Source organism: Dermacentor albipictus, chromosome 1 (genome assembly GCF_038994185.2).
Source record: "Dermacentor albipictus isolate Rhodes 1998 colony chromosome 1, USDA_Dalb.pri_finalv2, whole genome shotgun sequence".
NCBI lineage: Eukaryota > Metazoa > Arthropoda > Arachnida > Ixodida > Ixodidae > Dermacentor > Dermacentor albipictus.
The window spans coordinates 490,550,893-490,566,013 of NC_091821.1; the positions used below are offsets into that span (position 1 = coordinate 490,550,893).

Consider the following 15,121-nt stretch of genomic DNA (forward strand, 5'->3'; position numbering starts at 1 on the left):
TATATTTGAAGTGTATATTCTGAATTTCCTTCGATATTAATGTTTTTGTAGCTTTGTTGTTTTAATCAACTGGCTGCAAAAAATGGAGCTTTCTATAATTTTTATGTGTTACCTAAAGAGTGTTTTGTTTTGCAACGAATCTTCTTGGAAAGAGCATTTGATTATGTACCACATGCTATGCTGCAGTACTATTCGACATTACCTATGAAAATATTTTAATTAGACTTTTTCGAAGTGTGATCACTGGTTCCCTATACTCAGCATTGCCCTAGTACAGTTATGTTATGTGGCAAAGCACACCTTCTGTTCCGTGAAGCATACCAAAAGTGAAAAGGGGCACTGTATTGCGGTGAAGTATGTGTTCCTTGCACACGTGTGCACGAGCAGTCTTCGGTCACAGTACAAATAGTGAAACCTCTAATAAGTGTAGCCTAATTGTTTAATCAGAATAAAGTAATGGTAGGGCCCTATTTTTGCTTACATTTCCTCTAATCTGGCAGTAGTCAACATTTTGAATTTGTGCATTTTTATTTGTTTTTTCTCATTAACTTCTCGCATGCACAAACGCAGTTGCATCCTGCTTTGCTGTTAATTAACCTTTTTGTATCTGACATTTCGTTAATGAGTTTTACTGGGCTAAAATATGATCTCTTTCTTCCACTGAACAAGTAATTCCAACATGCAATAGTTCCTATACATACGAGATTGCAGCCACTCCTCTGCACAACAGCTACTCTATATGAAAATATTCATCCCAAATCACTATTCACTTTGAACTCAATATCATTATAATTGCATGTCTAAACAATTGGGCTAGATAATTTCATTAAGGAATACATACATTTGGATGTCAGAACACAAGGGTTAGAATGGGCAAAAAAGAGTGCTTGTGTCAATTTTCCTTTTTTGTGCAATGTCATTCCAGTGTTCTACAGTGAAATCCGGATAATTTGAAATCTGTTAATTCGAACTGATGGATAATTTGAACAGCTCTGTTGGTCCTGGAAAAGTCCTTTGGATTTGAACAGAAAAACTCCAGCGAATTCAAACTCCGTATATCACGCAACAGTTAACACATTTTTGAGCAGCAGCATGGCATGCGCTCCCGTGAAGCTACACCTCCAAGCAACGTTCTCCACCATTTAAAGCTTCATTATCTCCTAGAAAATTACACCCTCTCTCCACCCCTACATGTTGAAGCACCCTCCTCCTTTCCTTCGTGGTCATCGATTCTTTTCTTTCTTATGGGTCACCATATTGCATTTAGTGCCACTGGCCGAAGATACACGATGTGGATGAGTCATGCATCTGCAAATGGAGACTGTTTTTGCAAAGATCTTTAATATAATGTGCAGTTATTGTTGAGGCTTATATGCATAATTTCTTTTGTCTTTCTGAGTTGTAACTGAGGGTACGGATTATATGTGGTGGCGGGTTATACGTAAAAATATATGGTACAGTCGGCGACTGATTTTCCGGACTCCGAAAATTCGGACATGCTCGATTATTCGGTCTGCTTCGCGGCACCGCCATTCTCCCCATAGACCATAACGTATAACAACTGCCGAAAGTTCGGACACCTTGCAACCTCTCGTCTGATTTTTCGGACACTCCTTGAGCTAAGTCGATCGAGAGCACCATGCACCGACTCTGACCGGTGCAAGGTTCGACTTGCTGAACGCCATATTTGTTTTGAACGGAGCCTCCTTGCTGCCCCACGTAGTGGCGCTACTGCTAATTCCCGCTCATCATCATTGTTTCTGCCTGGTTCGATAGAGTAGCTCTACAGCAGTTCCGGTTTCAGATTAGTAAGCCATGTCAAGACAAACCAGCAGCTGATTTGTTTCTTCCGCACAACGCTGCTGCTGCCAGTAGGCCACGGTTTTCGTTTATGCGATTGGTGTCGGCATGGTGGTGCTTTGTGTGCTGTGTCGAGGTTCCGGTGATCCAACACAGCATACGGTAACATAGCGTCAAGTGTCTAATGGCACTGATAGTGCCCGCGCAGACTGTGCTGGAGAATGCCGGCAAGCGGGTGCCGGGAGGCCTAAGATGTGTCGCCTTCCGATGTGCTCCCTAATGACATGGAAAATGTTCTGCGGAGACCTGCACAGTGGTTGCATTGCGATTCCGGACACCGTCTCATTTGACAGTTTCACAGGTGCTGACACTGCTGTACTGACATGCGCAGAACTCAACGACGGCGAAATCATTCGTCAGGTTTTTGCTGCACCACCGGACGATGACTCCGAGTCGGAAGATGATGCACCATGTGCTACGCTGCCGTCACATGCGGAGCGTGTACAAGCAGTGACTGTGCTTTCAGCTGCCTATAGTGACCTTACGACCCTCTCCGAGATTCAGGCTTATCTGATTGCGCGTAAACGGAACAGCGTGCAACGGCGCATTCGCGATTTCTTCAAGCCTACTGCCAAGCCCAAATCAGTGCGTGGAAATAAAGGATTTCATTTTTTTTTTCTTAATCTGCTCTTTCGGACACCTGTTTATTCGGACATTTCCGCAGTCCCCGTGAGGTAGGTCCGAATAAACGGTCGGCAACTGTATTTCAAACAACATCTCTTACTCTCGTGGACCACTCTTGGGGCAAACTCAGGCCCATGGTGAAGGCTCAGTGCATCACTAGCAACGGTAATGTTGCGTGCTGTGAAAATGACGACGAAAGACGCACGAGAACTGAGACCCAACTGGAGCAAGCAGAGTGGCGTGCCCTCCTTTCCCATCCAGCTTAAAAAGGGACTGGAAGGAGTCCCCAGCACACGCTTGATCACGTCACCGCATACTCACCTACTCCCTCTGCTCCTCTCTTAGCACGTGCTTGATGTCATCACCGCGCTCTCCATCATGACATCTCCAACAATGGGCATGCGGGAGGACGGTGCACATCAAGCCAACATCCTTGTCAGCTCACCTTCACACATTTTGTCTCGCACCCACAGCAAACGGCATGCAAAGCTAGGAAAGCTAAGACTTTTTTAATGCGAGCTCGGTAACGGTTTTGGTTTCATGTACTGTAATGCACAGCTGATCGGCTGCTATATTTAGGGGGCTTTCCTTAGTTCGAACTCCATTTTACATGAACAAATTTCAGGCCCCCTTGAAGTTCGAATCAATGTGACTTTACTGTATTGTCTGTAAGAGCTCTCGTGAAAGCCAGTCTTTATAAAACCTAACTTGACTCTGACAAAATGGTGCTGTTTAAGGGGGGAGGCTGCACTTGAAATACAACTTTTTTATTTGTGGACAGATCTCAACGAAATTTTCACACATTGTGTATTTTAATATGCAGATTCTAAAAATATAATTAATTTTGCCATAGGATAAGTAGTTTCTGATATACTCCAAATGCATTGTATAAGCTGAGTCCTTTGTTTGGAGGAAAATTAGCTTCTAAACAGAAAACCCTAACACAGTAATTTGAGTATAAAGACTATCTAGGATGTTCAGGGAGTGCCATAAGGTATTATTCAATGTTCTAGGCTAATCTGAGCAAGAGTTAGAGCTCATCAAAATTGTGAGAAAAAAATGCCATCTTGACACGTCAAGCATTTGACCCATTTCAAAAACTTTTTGAGAAGAGTGCTGCTTTGAAAAGGTGCATATTGCTTACTGCATACATTTATCTTTCTGGCAAAAAAAAATTATGTTGATAGCTGAAATAGGACAGAAGCTATTTTACCTCCAAAATTGGAAGTCTGTCGGAATTGTTGTTTTGAGAAATCAAGGAAAAACGTTCTGCAACATCTTTATTGAGAACATACCAATAAAATCTCAAGGAAATTCACTAGGGGCATAATCTGGATACATCCTATCTTTTTGCCGCTTTTTCGCCGGCTTCCTTGCGCTCAAAGAGGCTTCTCGCTTCTTGCTGGAGTTAGCACTTCGAAGGTCCGGCGCTCCGGACGTTTTCCGGCGCTCGCTGCGCGCTCGCTACTTTCTTCAGTCGTGAAGGAAACGGTGCCTGCACGATCTGTGCCAACACGCGTGGCGTGGGCGGACGAAGTGTTGACGCTAGACGCGCCAGTTTGCAGCTCGGAACTCGATCCGGTAGAATGTCCAGGCAGACCAGCAACCGGCAACTCCGCGAGTATGACAGGCCTAGCCGCCTTCCGTCGCGCATTGCACAGCCGCTTGACGCGCAGTAGCGTTGAGACGACAATCTTTTCCAGCCATCCGGGCAGCGAAATGAGCATCTTATCAAACGTCGCGAAGCAAGCGGCTGAACAAACGTAGACAGCGGCGCGATGAAACCAGAGATAAACAAACGTAGCGAGACGCGAGAGCGGTCGAGCGCGCGCCGACGAGCACCGGACCAATAGGAGCGAGGCGCGCGGGGGTGTGCGCGCTTTGGCCAATCGGCGGCACGGACACATCCTCCAGAAATGACGTGATAGCGTTGGTTTCCCTTCACCGACGCCATTTTGAACTGGTGCAAAATGCGCACAAAGAAAACAGCTTCAAAACAAGCGCAAGATGGCGGCCATCGGCCACCGCGTTCGCAAATGGTGACGGCGCGAAGTTTGAACATTTTTGACCAAATTTTGCCGATTTCGCGTTCACCCTGGCCCCTTTAAGCGCGATTTTTTATTATTTTCCGATTAAATTTAGCTTCTAGATTTCGCGGAGGGATTCTTGAATGTATAAACGTAGCGAAAATGCACTTTTCCGAAAATCGACTTTTTTGTGATTTTTTGCCGTTTCAAGACCCGCGTCCCCCCTTAAGCTTAGCATCCTAAGCAGCAGTACTAGGATAAAACTCGACACTGGCCGGTCGGTGGCAAGTCATCATTGGATGCTTGCCCTCCACCAATTAGTTGTTTTTTATGCTCGCCCCTACACTAATAATGCTATGCTCATAGATGTTGATGCATCTCGCAAAGTCAAGCGAAATCTCGTGAAAGTATCCCAAAAGTGGTCCTTCGAGATTAATGCCCTTGAAGGCACACACTTTTAAAACAAAGAGCAACTGATAGGGGCACGATATCGCTAAGGCTCTAAGCCAACCGGACACCTCAAACAGAATTTAAGTAAAAGAACTGTGTACCACACTTGCTCTGCCACAGAAGCCCCACATACATGTGACGCAAGACACGAAATGTTGAAACATAGAAAAAGGATTTAAATTCTGCAGTTTTATACACCAGAACCAAAATTTGATTATGAGGCATGGCATTAATGGGGGACTCCGGCCGGATCAGTTTTGACCAGCTGAGGGTCCTTAACTTGCACCTAAATCTAAGTATACAAGCCTAGCCTAAATATAAGTACACAACCAAAATATGGCCACCACAGCCACAATCAATCCCGGGACTTCAAGCTCAGCAGCACAATGCCACAGCAGCCATTAAGCTGCCCTGGCGAGTACCTGCCTCATGGAAAGGCTAAAAGCTACTACACATCCTGCAAGTGCATCAAGGAGAAACCAGCAGGCCACCCACCTGGAAGAGGAGCTCGATCTCGTGCGGCCGCTGCTGCACCACGCCCAGCAGGCAGCGGCAGAGCAACTTGGGCTCGCGCCACTGAGCCAGGCCAGCTGAGCCTGCAGTCTGGAAGCTGTCCGAAACCCAGACAGCTCGTAGCCGTGCCACCAGCGCAGGCCGCTCAGCCAGAAACTGGGGCTCACGGCGCGACACAGCGGCTACAAGGCGCACGGCAAGCCGCTGCAGCTCGGGACCTCCCTCATCGAGCAGTTGTGCAAGCCGATCAATGCAGCCAGTGTTCCGCTGAAGTGCCGCCCGGAACGTAGCGCCATCCCTCAGGAGATGTTCGAGGAAGCGGTTCAGCTGCTCATCCAGCACCTGCAGGCACAAGCATCAAGGTGCAACAAGGAGCCAATGAATGACTGACTTCCCCATGTCACAACTATGTCTGGCCCCAAAGTGAGCCTCATAAGTCTACCTAATCAGCTGTCAAGGTAGAAATGTGAGATAAGGATATGTTAGCAAGTGGGAGGGGAAGCAGTGGAGATGAAACATACGGGTTACTCTTCTCCTGCTCACTTCTTAACAAGACACCGATCTGCAACTAAATGGGCTGATCTGACAGGTCTTTCAGTTGCCAACAGCAACAAAATCAGACCACAGCTTCACATCAGCTTGCTTCTTTGAGAGCAATGTGAGCATTTCATGGTGCTTAGTTTCTTTCTCGGCAAATTGGGCAAGCCAAGGTGCCAACTTTTCTATAAAACGAGGCCAACTATAACTTATCTTACAACACTGTGGTATAAAGTTTGTAAACAGGGATGAAGTGCCTCAGACAGGCTGGCCAACGTTTCGATAGGAGGACCTATCTTCGTCAAAGGCGGCCTCGTCATCCTCGGCGTGTTAGTTTTAAAGGGTTAGTGCAGTGACGTCACGTGCGGGTGTTGTCACTGGCGGCTGGTTTTAAAGAGAGAGATTACAAGAGGAAACAAGCGCTGTCGTCCGACGTCTGTGAGCTTCATTCTCAAGACGAGGGGACAAGAGCGTGAGAGTGGGCACGCGGGGAGAAAAGAAAAGAAATAGAAGCAGAAAAACAGGAAAAAAAAAAGAAAAAGAAAGGGGGGGTGGGGAAAGCAAGGGCGGCGCCAAGACAGACAAAAAAAGGGGGGGAGTGAAAGAAAAAGAAAGAGAAAAATGAAATCTTTAAGAAATACGGGGGCTTGGGAGCGTGTAATCTCTCTCTTTAAAACCAGCCACCAGCGACAACACCCGCACGTGACGTCACTGCACTAACCCTTTAAAACTAACACGCCGAGGATGACGAGGCCGCCTTTGACGAAGATAGGTCCTCCTATCGAAACATTGGCCAGCCTGTCTGAGGCACTTCATCCCTGTTTACAAACTTTATACCACAGTGTGCTATTCCATCTGTCAGCCCCTTTCTTGTTTTATCTTACAACAGTTATATAAAAACAAGGCAATAAATAGTACAGTAGAATCTTGTTGATATGTACTCAATATGTACTATTTCCTGGCTCCAACATTTGGGATCGAGAAATCAGGAAATAACCCAATACTACTAGTGTGCAAATAAACTAAATATTGAATATTCAATTCGAATATATTAGTATTTGATTCGAAATATTCAAAAACACAAAAGCAGCCATGTTAGGTGGCGAAGCACATAGAAGATGATTCTACTACTGTGCAGTCCACTTATATACCCCATATAACGATATATCAGTTATAACGATGAGTCGACTTCAGAGTATCAACTTATGCATTAGGGCTATAAAAAAAAAAAAAAACTGTATATAATGATATGTTATTCCCCGCATATCGGATATAACGATCCAAATTCTGCCTTTTGAGCAGCATTTTCCATGAAGAATAATCGTCAAATTCGCATTACTAAGTTCCTCTTAACTGAGACGGGGCAAGGAGTTTGCATACGCTAATTCGTATCTGCCGTCATTCCCACGCAGCGCGTTCTACCCGCTAAACCTTTGCGGGACGCCATTTGATAACGTTTCCGTATAGCATAAATCAACGATATGCCGCAAAGCAGAAAACTTCACCACACCATCTAGGCGCGAGTTGTCAAAGCTCCAAAGCTGAATGGCTTGCCATCCAGTTAAAGGGGGTATGACACGCAATTTTCTACCATAATCTGTATTGTGTGAGATAATCTTTGTGTTCAAGAACACATAGTCAAAATTTTAGCGCATTTGAGCCAGCACGTAATTTGTAATTTAATTTTTTATATTACACTCGAACAGTATAACAGTGGGGCAACACTGGCATGCTCCCGAGCCGTGACATCACAGGCTGCATGCCTGCCGAGCAAACATGTATACTGTATATTCCAGCAAAAAATCTGTGTGTCAGCTGTGCACGCATGCGGGAAACTTCTGCTTTGTTCAGTTTGCCATTGGAATTGTTCCACTAGTAGCAGCTCAAACAATGCCACCGCAGCGCCTATGTAGCGCTGTTGGGTGCTAGAGCGAACGGAGCAAGGAGTGCTCAATATCGTACTTCAGGTTCCCCAAGGAGCGAGTCAAACTTAAGGCTTGGAAGATTATTGTGGGCAGGAAGGACTGGCGATTATCTGACACTTTTGTGTTGCTCTCAGAACACTTCCCGTCAGGCAGCTATGACGACAATTTGCGCCTGCTTGCCAAATTTGGGTTACCTGTGAAAAGGCTGAGGCTGCGGCCAGACACGATGCCGTCCGTGTTCGAGCACCGACCCATCCGGCAGGCAACGCACCGGCACAACGTTAGCCTTGCTATTTGCTTTATGGATATCGGGTGCAATAAAGCAAGTTCAAGTGAAGGTTCAGCCAAAGCGTACGCCCCGCCAAATCCTTGCGCCGTGGACACATGTGCGCGGGCATTTGTTTACATATGCTGCATGCAACTACAGTGGGGAAAAAAAAAAAGAACTGGTTTAGTCAAGTACAGATCCTAGAGAAATGCATGCCAGTAAACAATCTACGTGCACAACAATTTGCATTGTGCGAAGTAGCACCAGACAGCGCCTCCCATGAACGGATGGTTAAGCAGTGCTAAATGCATGAAATATCAAGAGTGCAGAAAGGCATCAGCAGCTATTAGTGCAACACCGATGTTTCCATCTATGTTGACCACGTTTACTGCGGCATCGTTGTCTATGGCATCTGAGATTTGCGCAAGCCAGCAGGCGCGCGAGAATCTCGGAGGCCGTGTTTCGTTACTTGAGCTGGTAGCGATGAGGTCGAAGTCAAAATGCACAGCGCACACTACACCATCGTTGTATGTGCTGCTCGAAGATTCCTCACTTGCTTCATCACACGATGTTGGCAGTGTCGGAGACATGGCATTCGACATCTGGAGCACATATGGCAAGAAACGGCAGCTATGCCCCCACTTCACATAGCGCAGTGGCCGATTTTGTAGCAGACGATGGCTTGTTTCTATGCAGAACATGACGTCACACATGGCTTGGCAATATGGCGGTGGGTGCCGGAGGGCGGGGCTTAGAGCCAGCGAATTCCAGCTCATATTTTTGACAGAAATGTACTTTTACAGCCCAGTTTTTATGCATGTATAGCCATAATAAACCATCTGCTACAATTTTTCATGGGAAACCACAAATTGTTGAGCGACCGTGCCATGCCCCCTTTAAGAGTAGTCAAAGCAGCATTTTTAGACAGTATACAGTTTTACAATAGAGTTTATTGCCTTACGAGTGTTCCTTCAAGACTTTTAGTTTAGACATAAGGGAGACGTTCAACAACAGGGTGCCGTCTGTTGCCTTGCGACAAATCTATCCAAGCCAAGACAATCCATTAGCAACTATTCTGTTCATAGAGTTTCTCACTGTAACACCTAGAGGGAAATCTGGCACCACGATCTATGGGAGTTTCCTAAGGCGCTGTGCGGTCACAGGAATGACTGTGTATGTGTCTGCGAGGCTTGTGTTGGCTGGTGTTGTAAGAGGCTTCGTCTAAAACGTGGACATGGCTACACAGATAATGTATACTAAAAGTAAAATCTTCACAAAAGGTTTTCATTTACCCATCTTACATCTTCCAATGAAGTTTACTCACCTACAATGCATAACCAAGTGAAGAAAAGCAAAAACAGATGACAAACCATATTAACTCTATGCAACAAACTGTTCCAAAGCCAGAAAAATCTTCTGGTCTGTCCTCCAACTTTAGTGGCCCCCTGTTACTTTTTATGTTCCATATAATTGTACATGCAATAGAAAATTCTCATAATTAAACCTGTTTTTATGTAATAATAAAGGTAAAACAACTTTTTTACGTGCTGTTTTAGTAGAGAATGAATCATTGTTACAGACGGAACGGTGCTTGCCAGGCACGTCTTTAAGGTGCCCTGGGCTCTTTGAGAACGATGCCAATCCGAAGTCACAATATACTGGCATTCCAATGCATACGTCAGCGCAGCAGTGTCAGCTTTCACTCTACGTAATATAGTGAGATACTCCACGATTCTGTTGTTGCTTTGCGGATGCTTCTTATCAGGCCTAGGGACACCAGAATCAAAGAACAATTTCAGAAATTGAACATGTTATGTCTTGCCAACAAGCCTGCATCACTGCATTACAGTGCTGCACATGCTTGGAAGCCTCCCAGGATTGCATAACAAGTACTTAGCAAGCTATCAGTAATATATAGATATCAAGATACACAGCACGGTCTACTCTTATAAAAAGAGACATCAATCAAATTAAAATGCCAGCATTGATTACAGCTCAGTTCTAGTATATGAAGGACTGGAAAATATTTTTTTTATCAATAGCAATATTTTTTTATCAATAGAATTTCTGTTGAATAGAATCAAGTGCTTTTTTTTTTCCTTTTAAACTAATACATTTCATGTCTTTTTCCGAAAGATATGAAAAAGGTTCTACTGTAGTTAACTTAAAAATTGTGGGGCTTAAAGGGAAGCTGAAAGGTTTTCCAGAAAAAATGAGTGAACATCTGTACATAATGGTTTTCAACCCTCCGAATTCGAATATCGTATCTAAATTGAGTGAAAGAAAGCGCAAATATATTTTATTTCGACGAAAAGTGCAGCAGCGGACACGCCCAGCTCGCACTTCTCATTTCCGCCTGTGATTGGTCAGTGCGCCTCGTGACGTCAACTCTAGTAACCGACCGCTGCCGCTACACATGAAGCGCGGTGCCAGGTAGTTTGGTGCTGTTTTTTCTGAGACGGTAATGGAAAATTTAAAGAGACTGCGTTTTTCTGAGGAGTTCGGCGTTACTCCCTACATGTACGAGCCAACTGCGAAGAGCCGGCCTCTCGAAGAAGCAAACGATGCTGGTGCGAGAAGTGCTTTCGACGCGAACGAAAGCAAAGTCTTGGGATCTCCTCGTATTGGAAATGCTCTTTGGTGAGCATGTTTTTTGCAAAGCGATCTAGTGATCTCGCCGATCTTTCGCCAATCTAGTGAGCTCGTTTCTGGTCAAACAACTGTAGTGTTGTGTTCCTGCATGCCTCCTCGTGGAACGTAAGCGGGGATGCGATCGTCGGCCTTTGTGCGCTGTCCATAGCTGCCGGCAATCTACAAAGACGGTTTAAACGCGTGAAAAGCTTCCCGGTTCATGCAGTATGTGTAGTGACCTTCATCTGTTGACTACCACTCACGTTGATTACCACTCATGTTGACTACCACGCACGTTGACTACCACCACTCTACATACACGCAGACGCACCAACAAAGGAATGCAGGGTCGATCGAAGCAGATTACGATGGCACGCACGCAGAAACAAGCGCGGTCAGGCACGGTCACGGATGCTGCGAAGGAACGAAACACTAGAGTTGACGTCACAACACCGCGGTTTCCGGTCTCCGCTCCACTCGCTCAGTCGACGGGGGGCAGAGCTACAGCGCAATTTCAACCAACGATTACGTCACTCCTAATCGAAAAAAAAAAAAAAAAAAAAAAAAACAAATTTAACCTACCTGGTTTATAAGGTTCTCGCATCCGTATATGAGCGTCTTATTGAATTCGACAGACTCTTCAGCTTCCCTTTAATGTCCCAAAACTGCACGCTGATTTATGAGTGACATAAAAGTGAGGAGCTCCTGATTAATGGTGAACAGGTATGGTTTTGAGTGCCACATAAATCCAAGTCCCAGAGTGCATTTCACATTTTGCCCCTGTTGGAATGTGGCTTCTATGACAAGAAATTTAACCCACAACCTTGTGCTCAGCAGCATTATCTTATAGCCACGAAGCCTGCGTGGCTCAAGTTAAAGTGGTAAGCACAAAATCTTTCCAAGTTGTTCGGAGAAAATGCAGGTCACTGTTCCCTCAACTCTTTGGTTATTTTACCGTAAACAAATGGGACATCCCAAAATCACGAAAAAATAACTTCCTATTATAATGTTTGACGGTGCACGAAAGTGTGTGACTGTACATGCTTCACACAAAGAGTGCGACAACTCACTTGTGGCTCAGCAAGCAAAAGCTCCAGGGCAGTGGCTGGGTGCCTCTCGAGGAATTTTCGCAGGGGTGCCTGGAATCACAATAGATGCACAGGTTAACAGGAAGGACATTCAATTGTCCTCTCGCAGCTTCACGAATGACTTAAGACTGCCAGCAGAGTGCCACTGTGTTTCAACCTTGGCTCGTTGGAAAGTTGATAGTGTTAGTGAAAGGCAGAGTGAGGGGAGATAAAAGTAAAGACAGGGCGGTTGACCAGAGAGTATCTCCAGTTGACTACACAGAACTGAGAAAGGGAAAAAGGGTACAAAGGATGAGAAAGGTATGAATCAACAATAGAAAACTGTGCCGGCACTGCCATTCATTCTATGATGGTGCTACATCGTCACACACTGTCAGTAATGAGAGGCAGAAAATATTTCTGAGTGTATGAAGCTTGGACTGTTAGCCATATTTCCCTTTTTCAAATCCAACACATATGCTCCTGAGAAGGTGAGGAATCACCACACAGGTGGTGCTATGCATGCCTGAATCCATGTGCATCACATACCCTGCGATGGTTCTTGGCATTGCTCATAATGAAGGAAGAGAAGGCCGACATGGTCACAACAAAGGATATAGTCAACCTTGTCATGTGCGCCTTTATTAGGTTTCATGAAATGTGTAGATCATTCCAAAACAGAGTACACTTGCACAAGAGCAATGTACACTTGAATAATAAGCGCATCATGATCGGACTATCAAGTCACATTTGCTTTCTGTGTTCCTTGACAATGCAGCACCTTCGTCATTGTTGGTATCCGCATTGAAACGAATACTAAGGCTGTGCAAATACCAAATAGTAGATTTCGAATCAAATATATAACTGAACCAAGAAAAAAGTCAAATATCGAATCGAATAACAGAAAACTTTTCAAAAAAATTTAATGCACATAAATTTTTTTAAAGAAAACGTGGTGCTGCGTATGCTCGCAAGTCTCTTAGCATCCGATAACAAGAATGTCGCAAGCTATAAGCAACTTAGGTACATAGACATCAAGATATACAGTATGGTCTAATTTTACTAAAGATAACAAAAAGTTCTAGAATACAAAGGGCTGGCAAAAAATTTTTTTTGTCAATAGAATTTGTTGAACAGAATCAAATGCTTTTCCTTGTGGGCTCAAGAGCAGCGGGCTCAAGGTCGTGGGTTAAGGGAAAGAGATTTATGCAGCGGGCGCTCCTTGGCTACATCTGCAATGCCAGCTCAAGGCAAGGATGCTTCGGGCACGTGAGCACCCACACCTACCATCATTCAAGGAGCCATTTTCAGCACCGACAACCCCGATTTTGAAGATTGGCTTCAACTGCATGAGCAGCTGAGCAGCTGACCATTATGCTAGCTAATTAGATATTTTACCAAGTGGGAGCAGCTAGTGTCTGGTTTTAGACCCACAAGGAGGAACTTATCAGCTGCGACATTTGCAAGCAGAAGCTCAAGGATTTGTTTGGCAAGCCTGTTAGACGTCAGCGCACCACCAAAGAAGGTCTCGCTCACATGTCCAGATGCGCACCAAGCCCTACCTCATGCACATCCAGGACGTACTCATGTTGAATTCCAATGGCGGAGTTGGAGCAGCCGACGAAATCTGCGAGCGAGTACTCGACTGGCATAGAGCAACGCCTCCAAATCTGCAAGTGGAACACAACCTGCGCCACCGGGGCAAGGCGGAAGCGGAACTTCTATCGCCGAGTTACCCAGGATGCCTTGTGTGTTGTCATTTCCTTCCACTGTTTTCTCCCAGCACCGCTGCACCAGTCACTTGTTTCTTCAGCGACATTGTTGTTTTTTCAAAAGTGCGGAATGGATATCTCGCCAAGCGTGCAGCAGCTTTTGCTTCCTCGCGAGTCGTGACTGGTGGCGCCTCCCAGCAGACAAACGTGGTAAAGGAAATACGTCACGCAGAGTTCCGTTCTACTCCGCAGATTTTGGCGGAGCATCTTTTTCTGCTCGTAAGATGTCCGACTGGCATCCATGTCTGTGCTCAGGAGAAGGGTTGGTTGTCAGCGGAACTGATGGTGGACTGGTTCAAAACAGTTTGGAAATGGCAAAAGGGGGGTCTTTTTCTACCGCTGCTGCTCATCATCGACAGTTTCCGCAACCATCTGGAGAAGGGTGTCTGGCACCAAATGAAAGAAATGGGCACAGACATCGCCGTGATGCCGAGCGGCCTGACGTGTATGTGCTGCAACCCCTTGCTATGTCAATCAATAAACCTTTCGAGGACAACGTGCAGCGGCTGTAAGTGTAATGGATGGCCAAGGGTAACTGCAACCTTACCCTAGCAGGCAAAGCAAGGAGGTCATCCACCAACATGCTCTGCAGATGGATTCTGGAAGCATGGAGTGAAATTCCCGGCAATATAATCATCCGCACCTTCAAACTTCAAAAAGACTGGAATTTAAAACAGCCTGGACGGCACAGAAGAAGATGCACTGAGGGTCGACGATGAAGAAAGAGCATGCAATGTCAGTGAGGAGTGATGACAGTTCTAGTTGCAAGTAGGCTGGCCTGCTAGTGACATGAACAAAAAGGATTGGTTACATATACAGTGAAACCTCGTTAAACCGTAGATGGCCAAAGCACAGAAAAAGTACGTACTAAATGGTAGTACTGCTTAACCGAAATTCGCATGAGATCACCCACTTACTTGGCGAAAAGGGAACACAGAGAGAGTGCGATGAAAGGGAAAAAAAACATGCAGTATTTATTCACTTCGCGCAGCAAAAGTGTTATTTTCGTTTGATGCCGCGGTGGCCTAGCATGACGACAGCAGCCTCATACTTACTGAAGCTGCGTGCCAGCTTTTCACTCAGCCCCCTCTTCTCAGCAAACACTCACATGGCAGATTCCTCGTTGGCGTTACGTATTCTCTGTACACACGCGCGGTAGTGCTGCAGATGTCTCGGGGCGCCTTTTTCATTGCCGGGTACTGTTCTCATTGCAACAATTGCACTCATGAGGCTGACGTAACGTGCACCTTCTGCCACTGTCGGGCCTGAATCGCCCGTGCTGTCGCTTTCCGTGTCGTCCTCATCACCGTCGCTAGTCGGCACTTCGGCAGCAACAGAGGCAACGTTGGCGAAAAGTCGAACCTTGTAGCCGACATCTCTTCGCGGTCGCAGCAGCGCTGCCGAGCAACTTCTTCGCACTCCAAATGCCCCACACCGTAGTCAACAG

At 45.7% G+C, this 15,121-nt stretch overlaps 1 protein-coding gene across 6 annotated transcripts in view; it reads right to left on the reverse strand.

The window, feature by feature from the left end:
* Nipped-A (Transcription-associated protein Nipped-A) overlaps positions 1 to 15,121 on the reverse strand; it is a 413,461-nt gene that overhangs the window by 217,398 nt on the left and 180,942 nt on the right. For all 6 annotated transcript variants that reach the window (XM_065445525.1, XM_065445501.1, XM_065445517.1 and 3 more), the window contains 2 exons: positions 11,906 to 11,974; positions 5,457 to 5,816 (listed from right to left, as the gene is read on the reverse strand). In XM_065445525.1, the coding sequence (XP_065301597.1) occupies positions 5,457 to 5,816; positions 11,906 to 11,974 (429 nt within the window). The remainder of the gene's footprint in view (positions 1 to 5,456; positions 5,817 to 11,905; positions 11,975 to 15,121) is intronic.